This window comes from Nicotiana tomentosiformis, chromosome 10 (genome assembly GCF_000390325.3).
Source record: "Nicotiana tomentosiformis chromosome 10, ASM39032v3, whole genome shotgun sequence".
In the NCBI taxonomy this organism is placed as follows: Eukaryota; Viridiplantae; Streptophyta; class Magnoliopsida; order Solanales; family Solanaceae; genus Nicotiana; species Nicotiana tomentosiformis.
In genome coordinates, this window is record NC_090821.1 from 34,146,468 (window position 1) to 34,166,301 (window position 19,834).

The 19,834-nt window shown below is 39.4% G+C and overlaps 2 protein-coding genes across 2 annotated transcripts; one reads left to right on the forward strand and one right to left on the reverse strand.

Moving 5' to 3' along the window:
* The first annotated feature begins 3,303 nt into the window (after positions 1-3,303).
* LOC138899981 (secreted RxLR effector protein 161-like) lies at positions 3,304-4,032 on the forward strand. The gene has a single exon (XM_070186682.1). It carries the CDS (start codon positions 3,304-3,306, stop codon positions 4,030-4,032), a length of 729 nt encoding a protein of 242 aa, XP_070042783.1.
* An 8,856-nt stretch (positions 4,033-12,888) lies between these two features.
* LOC138899982 (uncharacterized) lies at positions 12,889-19,548 on the reverse strand. The gene is made up of 3 exons (XM_070186683.1): positions 19,404-19,548; positions 14,147-14,430; positions 12,889-13,719 (listed from the first exon to the last, which is right to left on the reverse strand). Exons 1-3 carry the CDS (start codon positions 19,546-19,548, stop codon positions 12,889-12,891), a joined length of 1,260 nt encoding a protein of 419 aa, XP_070042784.1.
* Positions 19,549-19,834: the final 286 nt, after the last annotated feature.

Consider the following 19,834-nt stretch of genomic DNA (forward strand, 5'->3'; position numbering starts at 1 on the left):
TGAAGAAGAAATTGCCATGGTATCAAGGAATATGAATGGATTAATAAGAAGGTATAGAAATACAAAAAGGGAAGGATGTCGTCCAGGCGAACCAGGCAATATAATGAACAAGACAAGAATGATGGGAAATGCTATAAATGCGAAAGGTATGGGCATGTTCAGGCTCAATGTCCTCAACTTAAGAGAAAAACCTCTAGAGGATTCAACAAAAACAAATCTTTCGGAAGCTGGAGTGATGAAGAAAGCTCAGAACATGAAGAAATAGCAAATTTGTGCTTCATGACAATTTTAGAAAATGATATGAACAAATACTCTAGATGCTGGACTGATGAAGACACATCAGACGATGAAAGCAAAGGAAATACTAAAATTGTTTCATGGCACGAGGTGAAACAAGCAAGGTAAGATCTTATAACTGTGATAGATATAATGAATTGCAAGATATTCTTGATCTCACCCTAAAGGAGTAACAAAAGATGTTGAATGAATTGAAAAGACTCAATAGGGAAAAGAAGGACTGGGAACTCAAACTTGAAGTATGTGAAATCCAAAGGGATGTACTTCAAAATGAGGTTCAGGAATTGCAAATGCAATTGAATGGCATGCACAAATCCACCAGTCACAGTTCCGTCAAGTCCAACCAGGCAACTTACAAGTCAACTGGAAAAGGGTAGGCTATAACTGAGTCCACAAGTACTAACACAAGTGATAGATCAAAAACTGGATCAATCAATGTGTGTCATTACTGTAACAAAGCTGGACATTAATACTCTTTTTGTAGATTTCATAAGTCTAATGTATCAGGATGGATTTGGAAACCAAAAAACAAGCTTGATTCCAGTAGTACTAACCAGCAAGGACCTAAGCAAGCTTGGGTACCTAAAAGAAGGTGATAATTCTATTTTGCAGGAACTTCACAGAAAGAGCCGCAAAGGAAAATGGTACTTAGACAGTGCGTGTTCCAGTCACATGACATGTGACAAAAACCTGTTCAAAGAAGTTACTAAGATAAATGGAGAAAGTGTCAAATTTTGTGATGATTCAAGAGGAAAGATAGTTGGAACCGGCACAGTTCCATTCAATAACAACTATGATATTATTGAAGTATATCTTGTAGATGGACTCAACTATAATCTCCTGAGTATAAGTCAACTATGTAACTCAGGGTATAAAGTCAAATTCAAGAAAACAGGATGCGCTATTGAAGCTGAGTCAAGTAAAATAATACTTCTAGAAAAAAGGTATGGAAATGTTTACATTCTTGATGGCATTAAAAATTTAGATAGTCACATCTGCTTATCATCTATATCTGATGATCCATGGTTGTGGAATAAGAAACCTGGTCATGAAAGCATGCATCTAATTGAGAAACTTTACAAGCATGATTTAGTTATTGGACTTCCTAAACTCAATATTTTTAGAAATCATGTATGTGATGCATGTCAGATTGGTAAACAAACCAGAAACTCTTTCAAAAGCAAAGACATTGTGTCTACGACCAAGCCCCTACAATTGCTTGAAATAGATTTGTTTGGACCCACTAGAACTGCTAGCATTGGAGGAAAATGATATCCTTTTATTATTATTGATGACTACTCACGTTTTACATGGATGATTTTCTTATCTCATAAATATGAAGCTTTGAAAAACTTTGAGATTTTCTGTAAAAGAGTTGAAAGACAAAAAGGGTATATTATTACAACAATCCATAGTGACCATGGAGGAGAATTCGAAAGCAGAGCATTTGAAGATTTCTGTAATGATCAAGGATATACTCACAACTTTTCAGCTCCAAGGTCACCTCAACAGAATGAAGTAGTTGAGAGAAAAAATCGAACTCTACAAGATATGGCTAAAATAATGATATTAGAACATTCCCTGCCAAATTATTTTTGGGAAGAAGCAGTAAGCTCAGCCTGCCATATTCTCAGCAGATGTCTTATAAGACCTATCTTGAAGAAAACTCCATATAAATTATGGAAAGGTAAGCGGCCCAACGTAGGCTATTTTCATCCATTTGGAACCAAGTGTTTCATTCACAATAACGGTAAGGACAATCTTAGAAAATTTGATCCAAAAAGTGTTGAAGGTATTTTTCTAGGTTATTCCATAAATAGTAGATCATTTAGAGTTTATAACAAGCGTACTTTATATGTAGAAGAATCAGTACATGTCATATTTGATGAAAATAACACTATGACCGAGAAAGGAATTGTTGCAGGTGATGAAGATATCAACCAAAAAATATCACAGACAAGCAAATCATAAAAGTCGACTGATAGCAGAGACGCTGTTACAGAGTCGACTAATGAACTAGTCAGCAATCAACCAGAATCACAGAAGGAGTCAACTACTCCTACAATTTGAACACGTCCAAATGAGTGGAGAAGTGAACCGGAATATCCTCAAAAATATATCATAGGAGATCCAAGTGAAGGAATGAAAACCAGGGGAGCTCTCAAGAAAAAGGCAAATGTAGCACTCATCTCTCAGATCGAACCAAAAAAGGTTGAGGAAGCATTAAAAGACTCTAGCTGTGTACAAGCAATGCGGGAGGAACTCGGTCAATTTGATAAAAATCAAGTCAGGGAACTGCTACCCAAACCTGCAAATGCTGCCGTAGTTGGAACCAAATGGGTTTTTAGAAACAAATTGAATGAAGATGGAAAGGTTGTGCGAAATAAAGCTAGATTAGCATTCCAAGGCTACTCTCAGCAGGAAGGAGTCGACTACGATAAAACTTTTGCTCCAGTAGCTCGACTAGAGTCTATACGAATTCTTCTTGTATATGCATCCTTCAAAAGATTTAGACTTTTCCAAATGGATGTCAAAAGCACCTTTTTAAATGGATTTATTGATGAGGAGGTGTATGTAAAACAACCTTCTGGTTTTGAAGACTCAAAATTTCCTTACCATGTGTATAAGTTGGCTAAAGCTCTGTATGGACTCAAACAAGCTCCTTGAGCCTGGTACGAAAGGCCTTGCTCATTTCTACTTGATAATGGTTTCTCAAGAGGTAAAGCAGACACTACATTATTTATCAAAAGATCATCAGAAGGTAATCTTATTATTCAAGTCTATGTTGATGATGTTATCTTTGGAAGTGCTAACCCCCTTTTGTGCAAGGAATTTGCTAATCTCATGCAAAGTGAGTTTGAAATGAGCATGATGGGAGAGCTTACGTTTTTTCTTGGACTTCAAATTCAACAATCTGAAGAAGGAACTTTCATATGCTAGACAAAATATACAAAGGAATTAATTCAAAAGTTTGGCGTGATTAGTGCTAAAGCAATTGGCACACCAATGAGCCCGTCAACAAATCTTGACAAGGACGAAAAAGAAAATCCAGTTGATGAAACTAAATACCATGGAATGATTGACTCTTTACTTTACTTTACTGCCAGTCGACCAGATATTATGTTCAGTGTGTGTAAATATGCCAGGTTTCAGTCAGCTCCTAAGGAATTACATCTGAGTGCAGTAAAGAGAATAATTCGTTATCTCATAGGAATTGTTTCTTATGGATTATGGTACCCACATTCTAACAATTTTAAGCTTGAAGATTTTTCAGATGCTGATCTTGCAGGTGATAAGGAAGATAGAAAGAGCACCAGTGGAACATGTCAATTACTGGGAAAGGCGTTAATATCATGGAACAGTAAAAAACAAGGCTCAGCTGCATTATCCACAACTAAGGCAGAATATATTGCCAGTGGACAGTGTTGTGCACAGTTACTATGGATGTCTCACCAAGTGGGTAACTATGAACTATCTTTTAAACCTATTCAAATATTTTGTGATAACTCTAGTGGTATATATCTCTCAAAGAATCTTGTGCATCATTCTAGGGCAAAGCATATAGATATTAAATATCATTTCATTAGAGATCATGTCGTTAAGGGAGATATAGAGTTATCATTTGTTGGCACCACTAATCAACTAGCAGACATTTTTACTAAGCATTTACTTGAAGATAGATTTTTCTCCCTAAGAGAACTACTTGGTATTATTTCGCTTGATCATAAAAATTAGGACCTATGTGTTAATTTTAATTCTTATGTGTCTAATATTTTCAGTTTTCTTTTCTCTGTATGTACGCATTAATTAAGTGCCTCCGATTTCCCTCTCTTTTCCCATCAGTCACAACTTTCAAGAAAGGAAAATAAATCATCATGACCTTTCACTAACACCCTTTCCTTTCCTGTACTCAACTGTCAAAATCTTTTCTTTTTAACCCTCTGAACCATCTTCTCCTGTCTTCATTGTTCTTATCGCTAAGAAACCCTTCTTCAAAAAATTCTCCAATGGCTAAACACTCCAAGAATCCCACTGCCTCCACAAGAAAAAGTACTCGTTCTAAGGGAAAAACCTCTTCTCAGCCTCCAGAACAAGTAGACCTAGGGTCTGACCACTCAGATGGGTTTGCCTCTTCTCAGGCAGAACCATCTGACCACTCTCTTGGAGAAAACGATATTGGAAAAAGACCCATGGAAGACCCCCAAGAAATCTAAAGTAGACCTCTCAAGTTCTCTAGAGTTCGACCTCAATTTCTGGGATACCCCAAATAGAGATATCTTTGATGCTCTGAAAGACAAGCCCATTGCTCACAGGAGAATAATCGATCTTGATGACACGGAGGCCCTCAATTATAAGGTAAAAGATTTATTTGTTTTTCAAGGATGGTCAAAATTTCTCTTTGTACCCCCTCCAAAAGTTTATGAACCTTTAGTGAGGATGTTTTATGCCAATCTTCGTTCTATAAAATCTGATAAGTTAGAATCTCTAGCTCTAGGAAAACACATTGTCCTTGATTGTGCCATGTTTGACTCAATATTTCAGTGTAAGTACTCTGGCTTTCCCATTCTCTTCAAAATAATACATGGCCTGATAATTTTGAAACTTTTTTTTAATCAAGAAAAATATTGTATAGCTGAGTGTCCATCTAATTTTCTTCATAACCAATTAGGTCCCAGTGATGTTAGTTTTGAAACTCGAGTTCTGGCCCATATTGTTGTAACTACCATTCTTCCTCGCACTGGCTCGTTCTCCACCTTCTCTCAATGAGACACCTTTCTTGTCTATTGTCTAGTGACCAAACGTAATGTTAAACTGTCCTCATGGGTCATAAACTTCATGATTGAAAGTGTTGATGACCCCACTAGTCTACCCTATAGTATGGTTATCACCCAACTCTTGGAAGCCCACAACGTCTCTATCTCAGAATACCCCTTTCTTTCTGTTTCAAAATCCTACAACTCTAGAGCCTTTACTAGTATGGGGTATGTGTGTGTTAAGGGTTCTTGGGTGAAGAAACAGGAAGGTGAAGTCATGAATGTTTATCCCGATTCAAAGATCAAAGTATTTGTTTCCCATCATAGTGTAAGTGATCCTGATCTTGTAGACAAATTAACGGCCATTGACAACAAGCTGACCATCATCAAAGATCTTCTTGGTGAAACTCAATCAACTATTGGGGACATCTATGCCTTGTCCAAAGAGACTGGGTCTGATGTTTCAAAGATAAGGGTAAAAATTCTCAAACTTGCAGAAAACGCAGTCAAAGCCTTCAAGGAAGTACATGACAGGATTGATGGGGTGACAGTTTCTGCTAATGCCAGCTTTGAGCGTCTAAAGGAGGCGATTTTCACTCTCACTTACTTCTTGCGTTGTTAGTTGTGGATGTTTCAGATAATCTTTTGTTTTTTTTGCTATTTTGGACTGGATAACCAGTCAATGGATATTTTCTTTACTTCTGCTAACCTTTGCATGCCTATAATCTGCAAATATTTGCCTATTTTAACTTATTCTAAATTATATATATGAATATCCGCTTTTTGTTGATGCCAAAAAGGGGGAGAATAGATAGTTATACATTGCAGGACAAATACTAGCACTTGTTGAGGGGGCGTCGACAGAAGCATATGAAGCAATATGCTACTAGTATTCAGCACTTGTTGAGGGGGAGTCGACTAAAGCATATGAAGTCGACTACAGCAGAGCAAGCCAACAGGGAGGTAAACTGTTGTTTATATATTTTTTGTCATCATCAAAAAGGGGGAGATTATTAAATATGAGTTTCAATGATGAAATAATATATCACGTTTGGTGCTGGATCACAAGAGATTTTAACAAAGGAATCAAGATTACCTATCACTCACGTATGGACTAAGGAAACAACCCATCAACGGGAGCTCTAGAATGAAAGAAAAGGAAATGTATCAATGATTAGAGATGAAAAAGGAAGAAGCAGAGGAGATTTGGAAGAAGAATCAATCAATGATTTGATATATAATTGACGGAAGCTATTATAGGAAGGCCCCAAAATCAAAGGAAAACAAGATTTCAAAGCTCTATACTGGAGATCGTTAAAGCCCGAAATCAGGGAATCCATCGTCAATCACTCAAGTAACAAGAGGATCTGCCCAGCGGAAGAAAAGCTTGTCAAGGCCACAAATTAAGGAAGATCAACGGAAACCTGACCTTATTCTTGGAAAGAATCAATTTACGATTCATTTCAAGGATCAACTCCATTGGGTTTGTAATCTCTCAAGATTCATGTCAATCAAGAGTCAAGAAGGTCTCACGAAGTATATATACATCCGTTCTAGGCCTAAAGCAGATATACTTTGAACGAACCATTATCAATCTTTTTGTTCTACTCCAAACAAGCATTGTAATTCTTTTTAGTTCTGATGTGCAATTAGTGAGAGAAGAAAAGAGATAAACATTAGTAAAGCATTGTATCAAAAAGGAAAAAGTGGCATAGAGACTAAGTTGTTGGTGTAAAGCTACATCAACCATCTTGTAATCGAGAAACTTCAACTGAAAGAGATCACCCTTGCAACCCAAGGGGACTGGACGTAGGATTCACATTAAATCTGAATCAGTATAAAAATCCTGGTGTTTTTATTTCTTGCACTTTAATTCTGCATTATTACTATTCTGGTCTTATCTCTAGTCGACTAATTGGTAAACTAGTCAACTACTTAGAATATAGAAATTAAAAATCGACAATTCACCTCCTCTTGTACTTTCAATGTGGATCGAGTTGCACGCCGCAACATGCCTTATGGATATATGTGGATCGGGTTGCACACCGTAACAAGCCTTATGGCTATATGTGGATCGGGCTGCGCGCCGCAGCAGGCACCGTACAGTGCTGAGTGACTGAGTGTGCTGAGGGATTGAGCATGATGAGTGGGAGTGCGAGACAGTGAGATTGAGTACTATGAGAGTGTGAGTACATGATTTCATCACTGTGATGCATTTCATTGACATGTATACTTGACATACATGCATAGAGAAGCATTTCCTCATGCTACACGGTATTGTGACATTCATGACTTCACACGCGCATCATGTAGGCATAGAGATGTACTTTCCTCATTCTATCTGAGATTTAAACATCTTACCTGTTGTTGAAAGTTTTTAGGAGAAATCAAAGATTTCTGACTTACTCATATTTCGGTGATTTCGATGAAAGATTTGGGTTTTATTGTTATTCTTGAAAATCATGTTTATTTCTCCTAACTGTGAACAAGCTGAGCATCATATCTTTGAGTTATTTCTTGTACTACTTTTATTATATTGTTATGAGTTGTTGTTGGCTATTGGTGTTGGACTCTGACCATTGTCCAAGCTTGTCATTGCTTTCAACATAGGTTAGGTTTGTTATTCATTGAGTACATGGGGTCGGTTGTACTCATACTACACTTCTGCACCTTGCGTGCAAATTTTGGATGATGATGTTGTTGTGTATGGCCGGAGCTGGCATTGAAGACATACGTGCATCCCAGTCATAGTTGCCTTTGTTCTTGGTGGCTTTAGAATTATTAATCTGTTCATGTATATTTCAAACAGATTATGTATTTATTTCATACTAGCTTTGTAAACTCTAAATCTTAGAAGCTCATGATTTGTAACACTAGTCCTTGGGAATTCTTTATATAAAAGTTCAGATGTATATCATTATTTCTCTCAGTAAATGTCATTTGAATTGGATTGTTGCCAATTAGCTTACCTAGCGGACTAGTCTAGGTGCTATCATGACTAGTTGGATTTTAGGTCGTGTTATTTAATGGGTAAAATTCTTTTATGGGTAAAGCAGGGTAAATATATTAACTTTTATAGGTACTCCTGCCTTTTTCCCATATTGATATATATGATTGAATTCTCTCACCAGGAGAACCCATCTTCCAACTATTTTGTAGCTATGGGCTTTTGACTTGATGTCCTTTAGTTCATTAATATAGCAAGAAAAATGGATTATTATATCTATCAAATAACTGGATAATCAAGTTTTGGACTCTATTTATGGATATGCAGTTGGATCATAGAAGAAAGCACTTACAACTTACATTCGGTATTTATATTGGAGAATAACCTCTTACTCTGTGCTGGTTGCTTTTATAAATTGTCACTGCTCATAAAGAACTAATCAGAAAATGGAAGATCATTATCCAAAATATGTACATAAAATGCTGCTTCATCCACCAACAAGTACTTCATTCATCCAAAATTAAGCAAAAAAACAAACAAGTAGTTCTGTTTTTTTCCTATTTCAGTTTCATTTGGAGAACCAAATTACTTTTGCCAATATTAAAAAAAATATTGGCAAGTATGAACATAATTAAAGCACTTGTCCCCATATATCAACCTTGATGTAACATAAATTATCATCAATAGCTACTCCAAGAAATATATTTAGTTTCTTTTATAAAAACAATAATGCATTAGTATTTTCTTTATTTCATATACTAGATTTAAGTTATGATGATGAAAACTTCAGAATTATGTTAATAATTTTATTTTAAATTATAGTAATAGTTTGATTATAAATTATGTTGATATTTACTTGATGGAACGAAACCCGTCTATTCTACATATTTCTTTCGTAGCGTTCTCAGTAAATGTCTCCATTTGTTTAAAAAATTACATATTTATTCTGATTCGTCTGAACTTACTCTTCTTTGCTCCTCATACAAACTTGAAAATTGTAATTTGTTATTGTATACGGTAGAAACTGATTTTGGCTTTCGTACGACTAATCGAGATGGGAACATAATGGATCGAAGAAAGTCTTCATAATATCGATATGGGATCCGAAGAAGGTACAAACGAGCTTCGAATTTCAGGGACAGGTCAAATACCGAGCTCGAAGTCATTATCGAACTCGGGTCCAAATCGAACTATGATGAGAAGCGGTGGAATCGAGCTTAAGGGCCAAAGGCCAACTACTACCGGCCTAATACTGGGCCCCGAGTCAACATCGAGCTCGAACCCACATCGAACTCTAAACCTGAAAACGACAGATATCGAGTCCGGTCAGGATCGAGCTCATAGACAAGAGCCGTTACAACCGCACTAAGGGAGAGAATCTCGGCGGGAATTAAGAAAAAGCTGATTTATCATAGGTTCTCCACTATGTATTTTTAATTATATCTAAAGTAGATCCTTCCACTATAAGAGGGATGGTTATATTTCTGTAAAGATCAAGTTTTTGGCATACATTGTAACTCAGATATCATACACTCTCATATTGAAGAATTATCCTTTTTTAGCTTCATAGATTGATTCGTTTTGCTTAATCCATAAATCATCCTCTTTTCAACTTTGCTTATTTTCATCCTTTATAGTCAATATTCGATATTTCTATTTACTATTACGATTTATGTCAAGTTATATCACATATCCTTAGAACTACGTACAAATTCAACTCTATCTATTTTTTGGGTTAATAGTTTGGTGCCTACCGTGGGGCTAAGGTTAATAGTCATTATTTGATACGAATCTGCAAAAACACACCATTTTACGCTTGTTTTCGGAAGTATCTTTGATTTCAGATTAGCAACGACGAGTTCTCAATTAAATAGCCTTACCTATCGATAACGAAGCTGGCCTTTAAGGTGAGAACAACAACTTAACGCCCAGGTCCGAAAGGCCACTTATCGACGTCGTTGGAGCTCGAGTCGAAGTGCCATTAGATGTTAATTCGCATAAGGCCATTGAGACAAACCGACGTTCTGAACCTGAAAATAGCTTTCATGGTGGTACTCGATCTGCAACTCGAGAAACCCATAATGTTGAGAAAAATGGAATCAGCTTGCGTATGATTTTCGAAATGTTGCAAACTCAACAGGTAGCGATAGCTCAGTTGCAGAGTCAAACCCAGGTATCGAGCAGGCCAGAGCCTAGTCCACCCCGAGAAGTCACCCACAGAACGGAACCAGCTATAGTAAGGTCAAATAAGCAAGAGTCGGGGACTAATCCCGAAATTGCTAAGATGTTCGAAGAACTGACCAAACGAATAGAATCGAGAGAAAGGAGGATCGAGGCAAACAACAAAAAGGTGAAAACACGTAACTCCAGGGTTGATCAGATCCTGGGGAGCACCACCGATATTGAAGGGCTTATATTCCAAAAAAATTACACAAAAGCCTTTCCCCCCAAGCGCGGTTCCTAAACCGATCCCCAAGAAGTTTTGTATGCCCGAGATTCCTAAATATAATGGAACGACCGATCCCAATGAACATGTCACCTCTTACACATGTGCCATCAAAGGGAACGATCTAGAGGACGATGAGATCGAATCTGTATTATTGAAAATAGTCGGTGAAACCCTGACAAAGGAAGCAATGATATGGTATCATAATTTACCGTCTAACTCTATCAATTCTTTTGCTATGCTTACAGATTCTTTTGTAAAAGCACATACTGGGGCCATAAAGGTCGAGACCAGGAAGTCAGACTTATTCAAGGTAAGACGAAAGGATAACGAGATGCTAAGAGAATTCGTATCTCATTTCTAAATGGAACGAATGGATCTACCACCAGTAAAAGACGATTGGGTTGTTCAAGCTTTCACTCAAGGTCTAAACGAACGAAGCTCGATGGCTTCACGGTGGCTGAAGCATAACCTGATCGAGTACCCAGCTATTACTTGGGCCGATGTGCATAATTAATATCAATCCAAAATAAGAGTCGAAAACGACCAGTTGGGTTCTGGGTCCATTATTAAAAGGGCTACCAACCGAGAGCAGAGGTCAATTAGAGACCAATACCGGCCGTATAATGAAAATCCTACAAACTCGATGTAATAAACGGCAATCAACTACCACGCAAATTGGAACGTGTCATGCCTAAAACGATACTACTACTAAGGTATGGTCCTCCCCTGTTCAATTATATTTCGAAACTAACCCTTGCAGGTGTTCAACCAAAGACAGTGATGGATTATTCAACTCGAAGCCTTTAGGCCAGAAAGCACACGTTGCACTCTTTTTCCCTTAGACCGGTTTTTGTCCCAAATGGATTTTTCGGCAAGGTTTTTTAATGAGGCAACTATTGATCATACTAACTTGGAACAATTCAACAGTATCCGAGGCCTCCTTACAATCAACCTCGAATACCGGGGGGCATTGTCATCAACTATACCATTCGATGATTATCAAGTTCGGTGCAAAGTAAGTTACTTCATTACTTCATGGCGACAGAGTCTCGACAGGAAAGATTGTAAGGGCCAAATGGTCAAACGAACTATGCCCATATCCATGCCCATATAGTTGGCCTGAGCCCTGGCACAAAACATGAACACATGTATAATAACTTACAAAGAAAAATATCTTCTTTACCATTATCTTATATACAAGAAACAATTCCTCTATTTCGAGATCTATTATGCAAACAGGCTTAAAGGCTACACCGACTCGAGTTCGAGCAACCATTCTCACTCGGGGACTATCTACAAAGCCCAAGGGCTACCCTATTTTGAGTTTGAGCAACACTCACTCGACTATAAAGCCCAAGGGCTACACCAACTCGAGTTCGAGAAACCATTATCACTCGGGGACTATCTACGAAGCCCAAGGTCTACCCTACTTCTAGTTCGAATCACTCACTCGACTAATAAACCTACGGGCTACATCACTTCGAGTTTGAGCAAGCACTCACTTGACCATTAAGCCTACGGGCTATATTACTTCATGTTCGAATCACTCAATCAACTAATAAGCCTATGGGCTACATAACTTCGAGTTTGAACAAGCACTCACTCTACCATTAAGCCTATGGGCTACATTACTTCGAGTTCGAATCACTCACTCGACTAATAAGCTTACGGGCTACATCACTTTGAGTTCGAGCAAGCACTCACTCGACCACAAAGCCTATGGGCTACTCTTATTTCGAGTTCGAATAATCACTCACTCGACCATTAAGCCTACGGGCTACATTACCTCGAGTTTGAATCACTCACTCGACTAATAAGCCTACGGGCTACATCACTTCGAGTTCGAGCAAGCACTCACTCGATCATTAGTCCTACGGGCTACGTTACTTTGAGTTCGAATCACTCACTCGACTAATAAGCCTACGGGCTACATCACATCGAGTTCGAGCAAGCACTCACTTGACTACTAAGCCTACGGGCTACTCTTATTTCGAGTTCAAGAAATCACTCACTCGACCATTAAGCCTACGGGCTACTTTTATTTCGAGTTCAAGCAATCATTCACTCGACCATTTAGCCTACGGTCTACATTACTTCTAGTTCAAATCACTCACTCGACTATTAAGCCTACGGGCTATATTACTTTGAGTTCGAGCAATCACTCACTCGACTAATAAGCCTACGGGCTACCTTATTTCTAGTTTGAGCAAGCACTCACACGGTTATAAAGGCTACAAGGTCTGAATTCGATCAAATTGCCTAAAGCCTTATGAAAACCTTCATAAGGCATGAATGAAACAAAATCTTCACAAGGCAGAGAATAAAATAGAGACAGTCGGGAAAAGAAAATATCTTTATATATATATATATACAAGAGTGTTTACAACGTCCGAACATGACCCTACACAAAAAACCAAAATGGAAACTAAGGGCTAAGTTTCTTAGTTATCTCCGGGGGCGGTCTCTTCTCCATCGGGCTCCACCCCACTCTCGGACCCACTCTTGCTCCCATCATCATCATCATTGGAAACCAAGGCTTCAGCATTGGCTTCAAGCGCTTTAGCCCTTTTTATCTCTTCGGTGAGATCGAAACCTCGAGCATGGATCTCCTCGAGGGTCTCCCTCTGAGAATGGCATTTAGCAAGTTCAGCAACCCAATGTGCTCTAGTGTTAGCGGTCTCAACTGCCTCTCTTGCTTGTACCAGAGCAGCTTTAGCATCGGCCTGATAGACGGCCACGAATGCATCTGCATTGGCCTTTGCTTTTTCGGCGTCAGATTTGGCCTTGGCAAGTTCGGAGGCCAACCGAGCCTCGAGCTCCACTATTTTTCTTGCTTGAACCGAGCTCTTCTCCTTCATAACTTGAAGTTGGTTTTTGGCCGATGATAATTGGGCTCGAGCAGTTTCTTTTTCTGTGGCAAGACGGTCCATACCATCTTTCCATCCCAAAGACTCTGCCCTTATCATATCGACCTCCTCACGAAGCTTCCCAATCACCTCAAGCTTCTGCCGCAACTGTGAGATCAAAATATTAGCCACCGTTCCAGGATCGAGCCCATGGGTTTTTAAGATTATTATTACGTGCTCGGTCAGGTCGGTCTGGTCTTGATGATCCTTGGCCAACTCAGCCCGGATGTCCTTGATTTCTTCTTCCTTTTGCCCGAAGAGAAGTCTAAGGGTGTTCCTCTCCTCCGTGACCCGTCGGAGGTCGGCCTCATACCGACGCAGCTCAACTCGAGACCGAGAACATGCTTCTCGATGAACCGATGCGGCCTACGTAAGCAAGAAGAAAAGAAGTTAGAGAAGAATAGCAAACATAAAAGTGATATCAACGAAGGGAGTTAGAGCTTACCCAATTTAGAGCTTGTTGCACTTCAAAGAAAAGGCCCGACACATCACTAGGGCCAGCAACATCCTCGATACTAGTAAACAAATCACAGAAGGGGTCCTCCCGTTCATGGGACCGGTTTATCTCGAGGGCCCCCAAAGCTTGGGCTTCCCGAATAGCCCCTTAGGAAAAAGCAAGGAGAGTGGGCGAGTCTCCGATTACTATTGCCCCAAGCGACTCACTTGGGGCCCCTTCAGATATACCCACCGTTTGTTGACTTTGGTGGGAAGCATCATCGATCTCTAACAATTCGGGGACTCTGCTCGAATATTTCTCCGATACCACCTCAGTTCGAGGCGGAGACACGCATACCATCCTCGATCCAGCTGCCTTTGAGGCATCGATGGTTTTCTTCATTCGGTCCACCAATACGGACCCGTCGTCTTCTTCTTCCTCGTCTTCATCCATTAGATGCCGAACTGATTCTTCAGTCAAAGGGATGGTATTCTTCCTCGGCTTATGAGCCGTCTTCGTCTTCGGTTTTGGATCTTCAGAAGTAAGCCTTTTTCTCTTATTATCCTTCACCGGTGTTTGAACAAAGGCCGAAGCCTCTTTCTCGTCGGACGGGGGCCTCAAAACTGCATCGTTGCTCAGGCCTACACATAAGAAAATTGATTAAGTATACGGAAATACTTCGTTCAAACTATCAAAGATACGAGAAAAAAGGATTAACATGATTTTTGGCCTCCCATCGGCCCTTTGACAAATCACGCCATGAGCGCTCGGCATATGTAGAGGTCGAAGCCAGGTCCCGTACCCAGTTCTTAAGGTCAGGAACTGCACCGGGCATCCAAAGAACCGTTGCATCACAAAAGGGGATATCAGTGAGAAAGAAACAAAAACAAAACAATAAGAGATAATAGCAGAGTTACACTTACGCTTCATGTTCCACTCCTCGGGAAATGGCATCTTCTCGGCCGGTATTAGGTCTGAAGTCTTCACTCGAACGAACCTACCCATCCAACCTCGATCCTTGTCCTCATCTATACTCGAGAAGAGAACCTTGGTGGCCCGACACTGAAGTTTTATTAACCCGCCTCGAAAGAGGCGGGGGCTGTACAATCGAATGAGGTGGTCGAGGGTGAAAGGCGTCCCCTCGATCTTGTTCACGAAGAAACGGATCAGAATAATGATCAGCCAAAATGAAGGATGGATTTGGCCTAGGGTTATTCGGTGTTGACGGCAAAAATCAATGACGATAGGTTCGAGGGCGCCTAGTGTTAAAGGGTAAGTATACACACTTAAAACCCCTTTCACATAAGTGGTGATATCTTCTTCGGGAGCCGGGATTATCACTTCTATTTTCTCCCAGTTACAGTCTTTCCTCAGCTGCTCGAGATTCCCATCGGTTTATCGAGCACATATACCTCGATATTGGCTCGCATCGACCGAGAACTGACGAGCCTTTATCGACCTTAAAATCGGAGGTAAGAACACACGCCCCGAGAACATACTCCTCAGGCCGTGGCTCCACCGGTGTTTTGTCGACGACAGGCTGTGAAGAAGAAGCTTTTTCTTTTTGTGGAACGGTTTTAGATGTTTTCGCCATTTTTTCTTTAGAGATGGAAAATAGAAGGAGATGACAAAGATATGGTGTTTTGAAGAAAGATTTTGCAGTAAAAATCACAGAAGAAAGATATTTGCAGAAAAATCACATACTTACAGATGAACTCAGAAGATGCGAGAAAGAACTTGGAAAATTTGGAGATTGAAGATTGAAGATGTAAAAGTGATAAATGGTAAAAGGAGGGGCTATTTATAGATTGAGCAATGACGGTTCAATATCAGCGGTAGCCGACCACCGTCTAACACACATTAAATGCCTTGATAAACTGAACTGACGGGACAACTATCACGTACGTCATGGCCAGGCTCGATGCAAACGTCAGTGTACATCCAATCAAGACGTTGGGAAATCATATCGTTTATCGCCATATCCTTCCCGAGAAACGAGGGGACTATCTGTATACAGTCGAAACTGATTTCGGCATTCATACGACTGATCGAGATGGGAACATAATAGACCGAAGAAAGTCTTCATAATATCGAGATGGGATCCGAAGAAGGCACAAACGAGATTCGAGTTTCAGGGACAGGTCAAATACCGAGCTCGAAGTCATTATCGAGCTCGGGTCCAAATCGAACTATGATGAGAAGCGGTGGAATTGAGCTTAAGGGCCTAAGGCCAACCAATACCGGCCTATTACTGGGGCCCGAGTCAACATCGAGCTTGAACCCATATCGAGCTCTAAACCTGGAAACCGACAGATACCGAGTCCGGTCAGGATCGAGCTCATAGACAAGAGCCGTTACAACCGCACTAAGGGAGAGAATCTCGGCGGGAATTAAGGAAAGGTAGATTTATCATGAGTTCCCCACTATGTATTTTTAATTATATCTAAAGTAGAATCCCTCCACTATAAGAGGGATGGTTATATTTCTGTAAAGAACAAGTTTTTGGCATACATTGTAACTCAGATATCATACACTCCCATATTGAAGAATTATCCTTTTTTAGCTTCATATGTTGATTCATTTTGCTTAATCCATAAATCATCCTCTTTTCAACTTTGCTTATTTTCATCCTTTACAGTCAATATTCGATATTTTTATTTACTATTATGATTTGTGTCAAGTTATATCACATACCCTTAGAACTACGTATAAATTTAACTCTATCCATTTTTTGGGTAAACAGTTATGAAATACATATTTATATGGATGTCCACTAATCAAATATAACTCTCACTACTCTTCTCCATTATGTCGATAATCCTTACTACTTCTCACCATTATAGCTGCAACTCTCACACCTCCATAATTTTCCTATGATCTTATTCCATGATCTCAAATATTTAATATCATGTTTAAAGTAACCTTATTGTAAGCCTCTATGTAACCCTATAAATAGAGGTATTGGGGATCATGTACTATACACTTGTAAACACTTGGGAAACACTTAATGAAATAAGAACGTTCTCTCTTTTCTCTCTACTCTTTTGTCTATTTACTTATTTTATATTGTTATTTTGAGCTAAGTTTCTTAATACGTTATCAGCACGAATTGCTATTTTATTTCCTCTGATACTTCCTAAAGGAAGTGAAAACCCTCCACGGAAGCTACAACTGCTTTTGCTGCTTTGCCAAAGAAACTTTTCAATACATCTCAATGGTAAGCAGATGACACTATCGTGTCATTAATTTAGTCTTATATGCATCAAGATGAAAAAGGTATATTCCTACTTATTTTATTTTAATTCGGTCAGTATACATTAATGTCATTAGAATGAATAAGCACGTTCTATGACCATTATTTGCTAATTTAAATATTAGTCATATTTTTTATTCAATAAATCATGAAGTAACGTTAGAGAAACTGATGCAATGGAATCATTACACAGGGATATGATTCTTTGGCCTCTATTTGCTTCTGGTTGAATTGTCAAGGATTTCTAAAGTAGTGTTACATTTGCTTTTCTGATACAATTGGGATGGCTTTGTTCAGTTACGAAAGTGTTATTTTTTTTTAAAAAAAAGATATGTCAGCCCTTGGTTTATATGATGTCATGCTCTATGTATTTATCCGTAAAACAGTACAGTTAAATTTGTAACGTAATTTATAGACAAGCGAACCGATTTGATCCAAAAATGATAAAGAAATAAGATTAAAAATGAGACTTAGGAATTGAAATTGAAGAAGATGATAAGCCTCGCTCCGAGCGCAATTTCTCCGAGGGCAAATATGAAAGCAATGTCAAAAAGAAAATATTGTTATTTAATTGATAGCAAAAATGAAATATCGCATATGTTTTGCCAAGAATTTCGTGTCTTACAATGGCTATTAAGCCTACTATTTATAACTATACCTAGGAAAACAAGATCCTAATATCAAGACCTACTTAAATGACAATAAAAGTGTTACTGATGAATATGTAATGGCAGGCTATGAATGTGAATATTCTCTGAATCAGTTATCCATTTAATGTGAAAGAATATTCTCTCATTGAATGTTATCCGATGGCAAATACTCGATCTGCTCCCGTTGACTGCGCTCGCTTCGAGATTTACCCGATGTTGATTGTAGTTATTATTCCCGGTACTGGTTATTACTTGACTTGCCTTATACCTATTTTCAGTTCCACGTGTCTTGCCATCATTTGATCATTTATTATAAACCAATTTTACCCTATACAGATAGTCCCCCTGCTTTCCAGTGACATATATGTGTGTCACCGGAAAGTTGGTGAAGATCCCTTGGAGGAAAAGTTCCTGAAAGTTTCTGACGCTTGAAAGGACGCACGTATTCTCGCATTTAATACCCTGAATACATGTTGCCCCATAATTCAGCAAATATTTTTGCCGTTTTTTAGGTAATCATGACCACGATTTTTACCGTCTATTTCTTCACTTCTCGACCTCAGGGCAGGTGATAGAGCCCTGCAGAAGTCCCCAATCAAGAAAAAAATGGAGTTAGCAACTTTTCCGTAAAAATTACCTATGTTCGTGCAAATATAAATGGAAGAATGACTCTGTTTACCATGATTTTTGGCCTTCCGCCCATATTTGAAGGCCATTTCCTTCCACCGACGGGATTCTGGTACTGTAATTTTTCAGAATCTTCTGAACCTACTGGTCCAGGCCTTATACCCGTGGTGGTTCCCATCAGATAGTTGGAACAATAGAAATAGGAAAATCAGCAACAACAAAAAATAATCTTTTCACGAGGGAAATGAATAAATCGAAAACTTACGAAATCGGTTCCACGACTCGAGAAAAGGCGGAGTTGTGGCTGGGATGATGTCCCTGGTAGTGATGATGACAAATCACTCCATCCACCAGTGATCATTGTCAACGTCCGCACTGTTGAGAAGAGCGTGATGGCCACATTTTCTAAAGTTTATTACTCCCCCACAAAACGTTTTGGGGGAATGGAGATTCATCATTTGTGCAAGTGTTAGGGTTTCCTCGGTCTCCATGCACAGTTGGCGAAGGCAAGCCATCGTTCTCCATATAGATGGGCCTACTTGTGCTAAGGAGACCTGGTACCGGTGACAAAACTCCAAAATTACGTGGTCGAGCCCTTCATTCGTCCCCAGGAAAAATGGACACAAGGTAAAGGGATATGTATAGACATATGTAAAACCTTTCTTGGTGACGGTAACCCGCTCTATCATATCCGGAGCGAGGATGTCGAGGTTAGGACAGTTGTAGCCCTCCTTCACAACAGGGATATTAGAAGGGCGAATGGAGGAGGGATACCTACTAACAACCTAAATTCGTGAAGATGCAGAAGGGGCCTTTTCTTGGAAGTCGTTCCAGTACTAAGGTGTTTTGGTATGATGGTGTTTACAGTGGGAGGCTCAGAATCGACATCAGCGTCCTTATTTTTCTTTGGGCCTCCACCGAAGAAAAGGCCAGAGCTTCTGAAGGATGCAGTAGAAGAAGCCATGGTAGTAAAGATGCAGTAAAATGTTTTCCTAAGAATGTTGAAGTAATGAGTTGGCCTCCTAGGTTTTGGAGCTTATGTCTGCCTTCAAATTATTTATTTGCTCCTCGAAGGTAGACTCACACTCGGCAGCAGCAAGCATAGTGTCGTGGAGCTCAGCCCACTTAACCTTAGCCTCTTGATGTTGATCATGCACTTGAGTGGATTCTTGGCTGTGGTCCATTTTATCTTGCTCACTCTGTTGCAACCAGGCCTCAAGCTCGCCCATCTCAGAAACCTTTGCCTCCAACACTGGGAGGCGCACGTCAAGTTGGTTCCTTTTGGCCAATAGTTGATCTCACTCGAAAGCGAGTCCTTGCTTATCAAGGGTCAATTTCTGCAGGACTTCAGAAGCGAGAAAGTTGGCCTGTAAAAAAGAGTATCGAGGTTAGGATTCCCATTACAACAGGTATAGGGGAAAGAAGTTGTAAGAAGATAAGTACGGTACTACTGCCGCGTTGTGCATGGCATTATTCAACAAGCATTCTCCCAAAAGGGAGCGCATGGCATTAGTC

Coding starts and splice junctions, on each gene's coding strand:
- LOC138899981 (XM_070186682.1), top strand. CDS start 3,304: ATGAGCCCGTCAACAAATCTTGACAAGGACGAAAAAGAAAATCCAGTT.
- LOC138899982 (XM_070186683.1), bottom strand. CDS start 19,548: ATGGGCGAGCTTGAGGCCTGGTTGCAACAGAGTGAGCAAGATAAAATG. Junction 14,431..19,403: donor TATGCTTGCTGCTGCCGAGT/GTGAGTCTACCT, acceptor TCTTATGTGTAG/GCCTGAGCAACGATGCAGTT. Junction 13,720..14,146: donor AGGCAGCTGGATCGAGGATG/GTATGCGTGTCT, acceptor TTGCTTACGTAG/GCCGCATCGGTTCATCGAGA.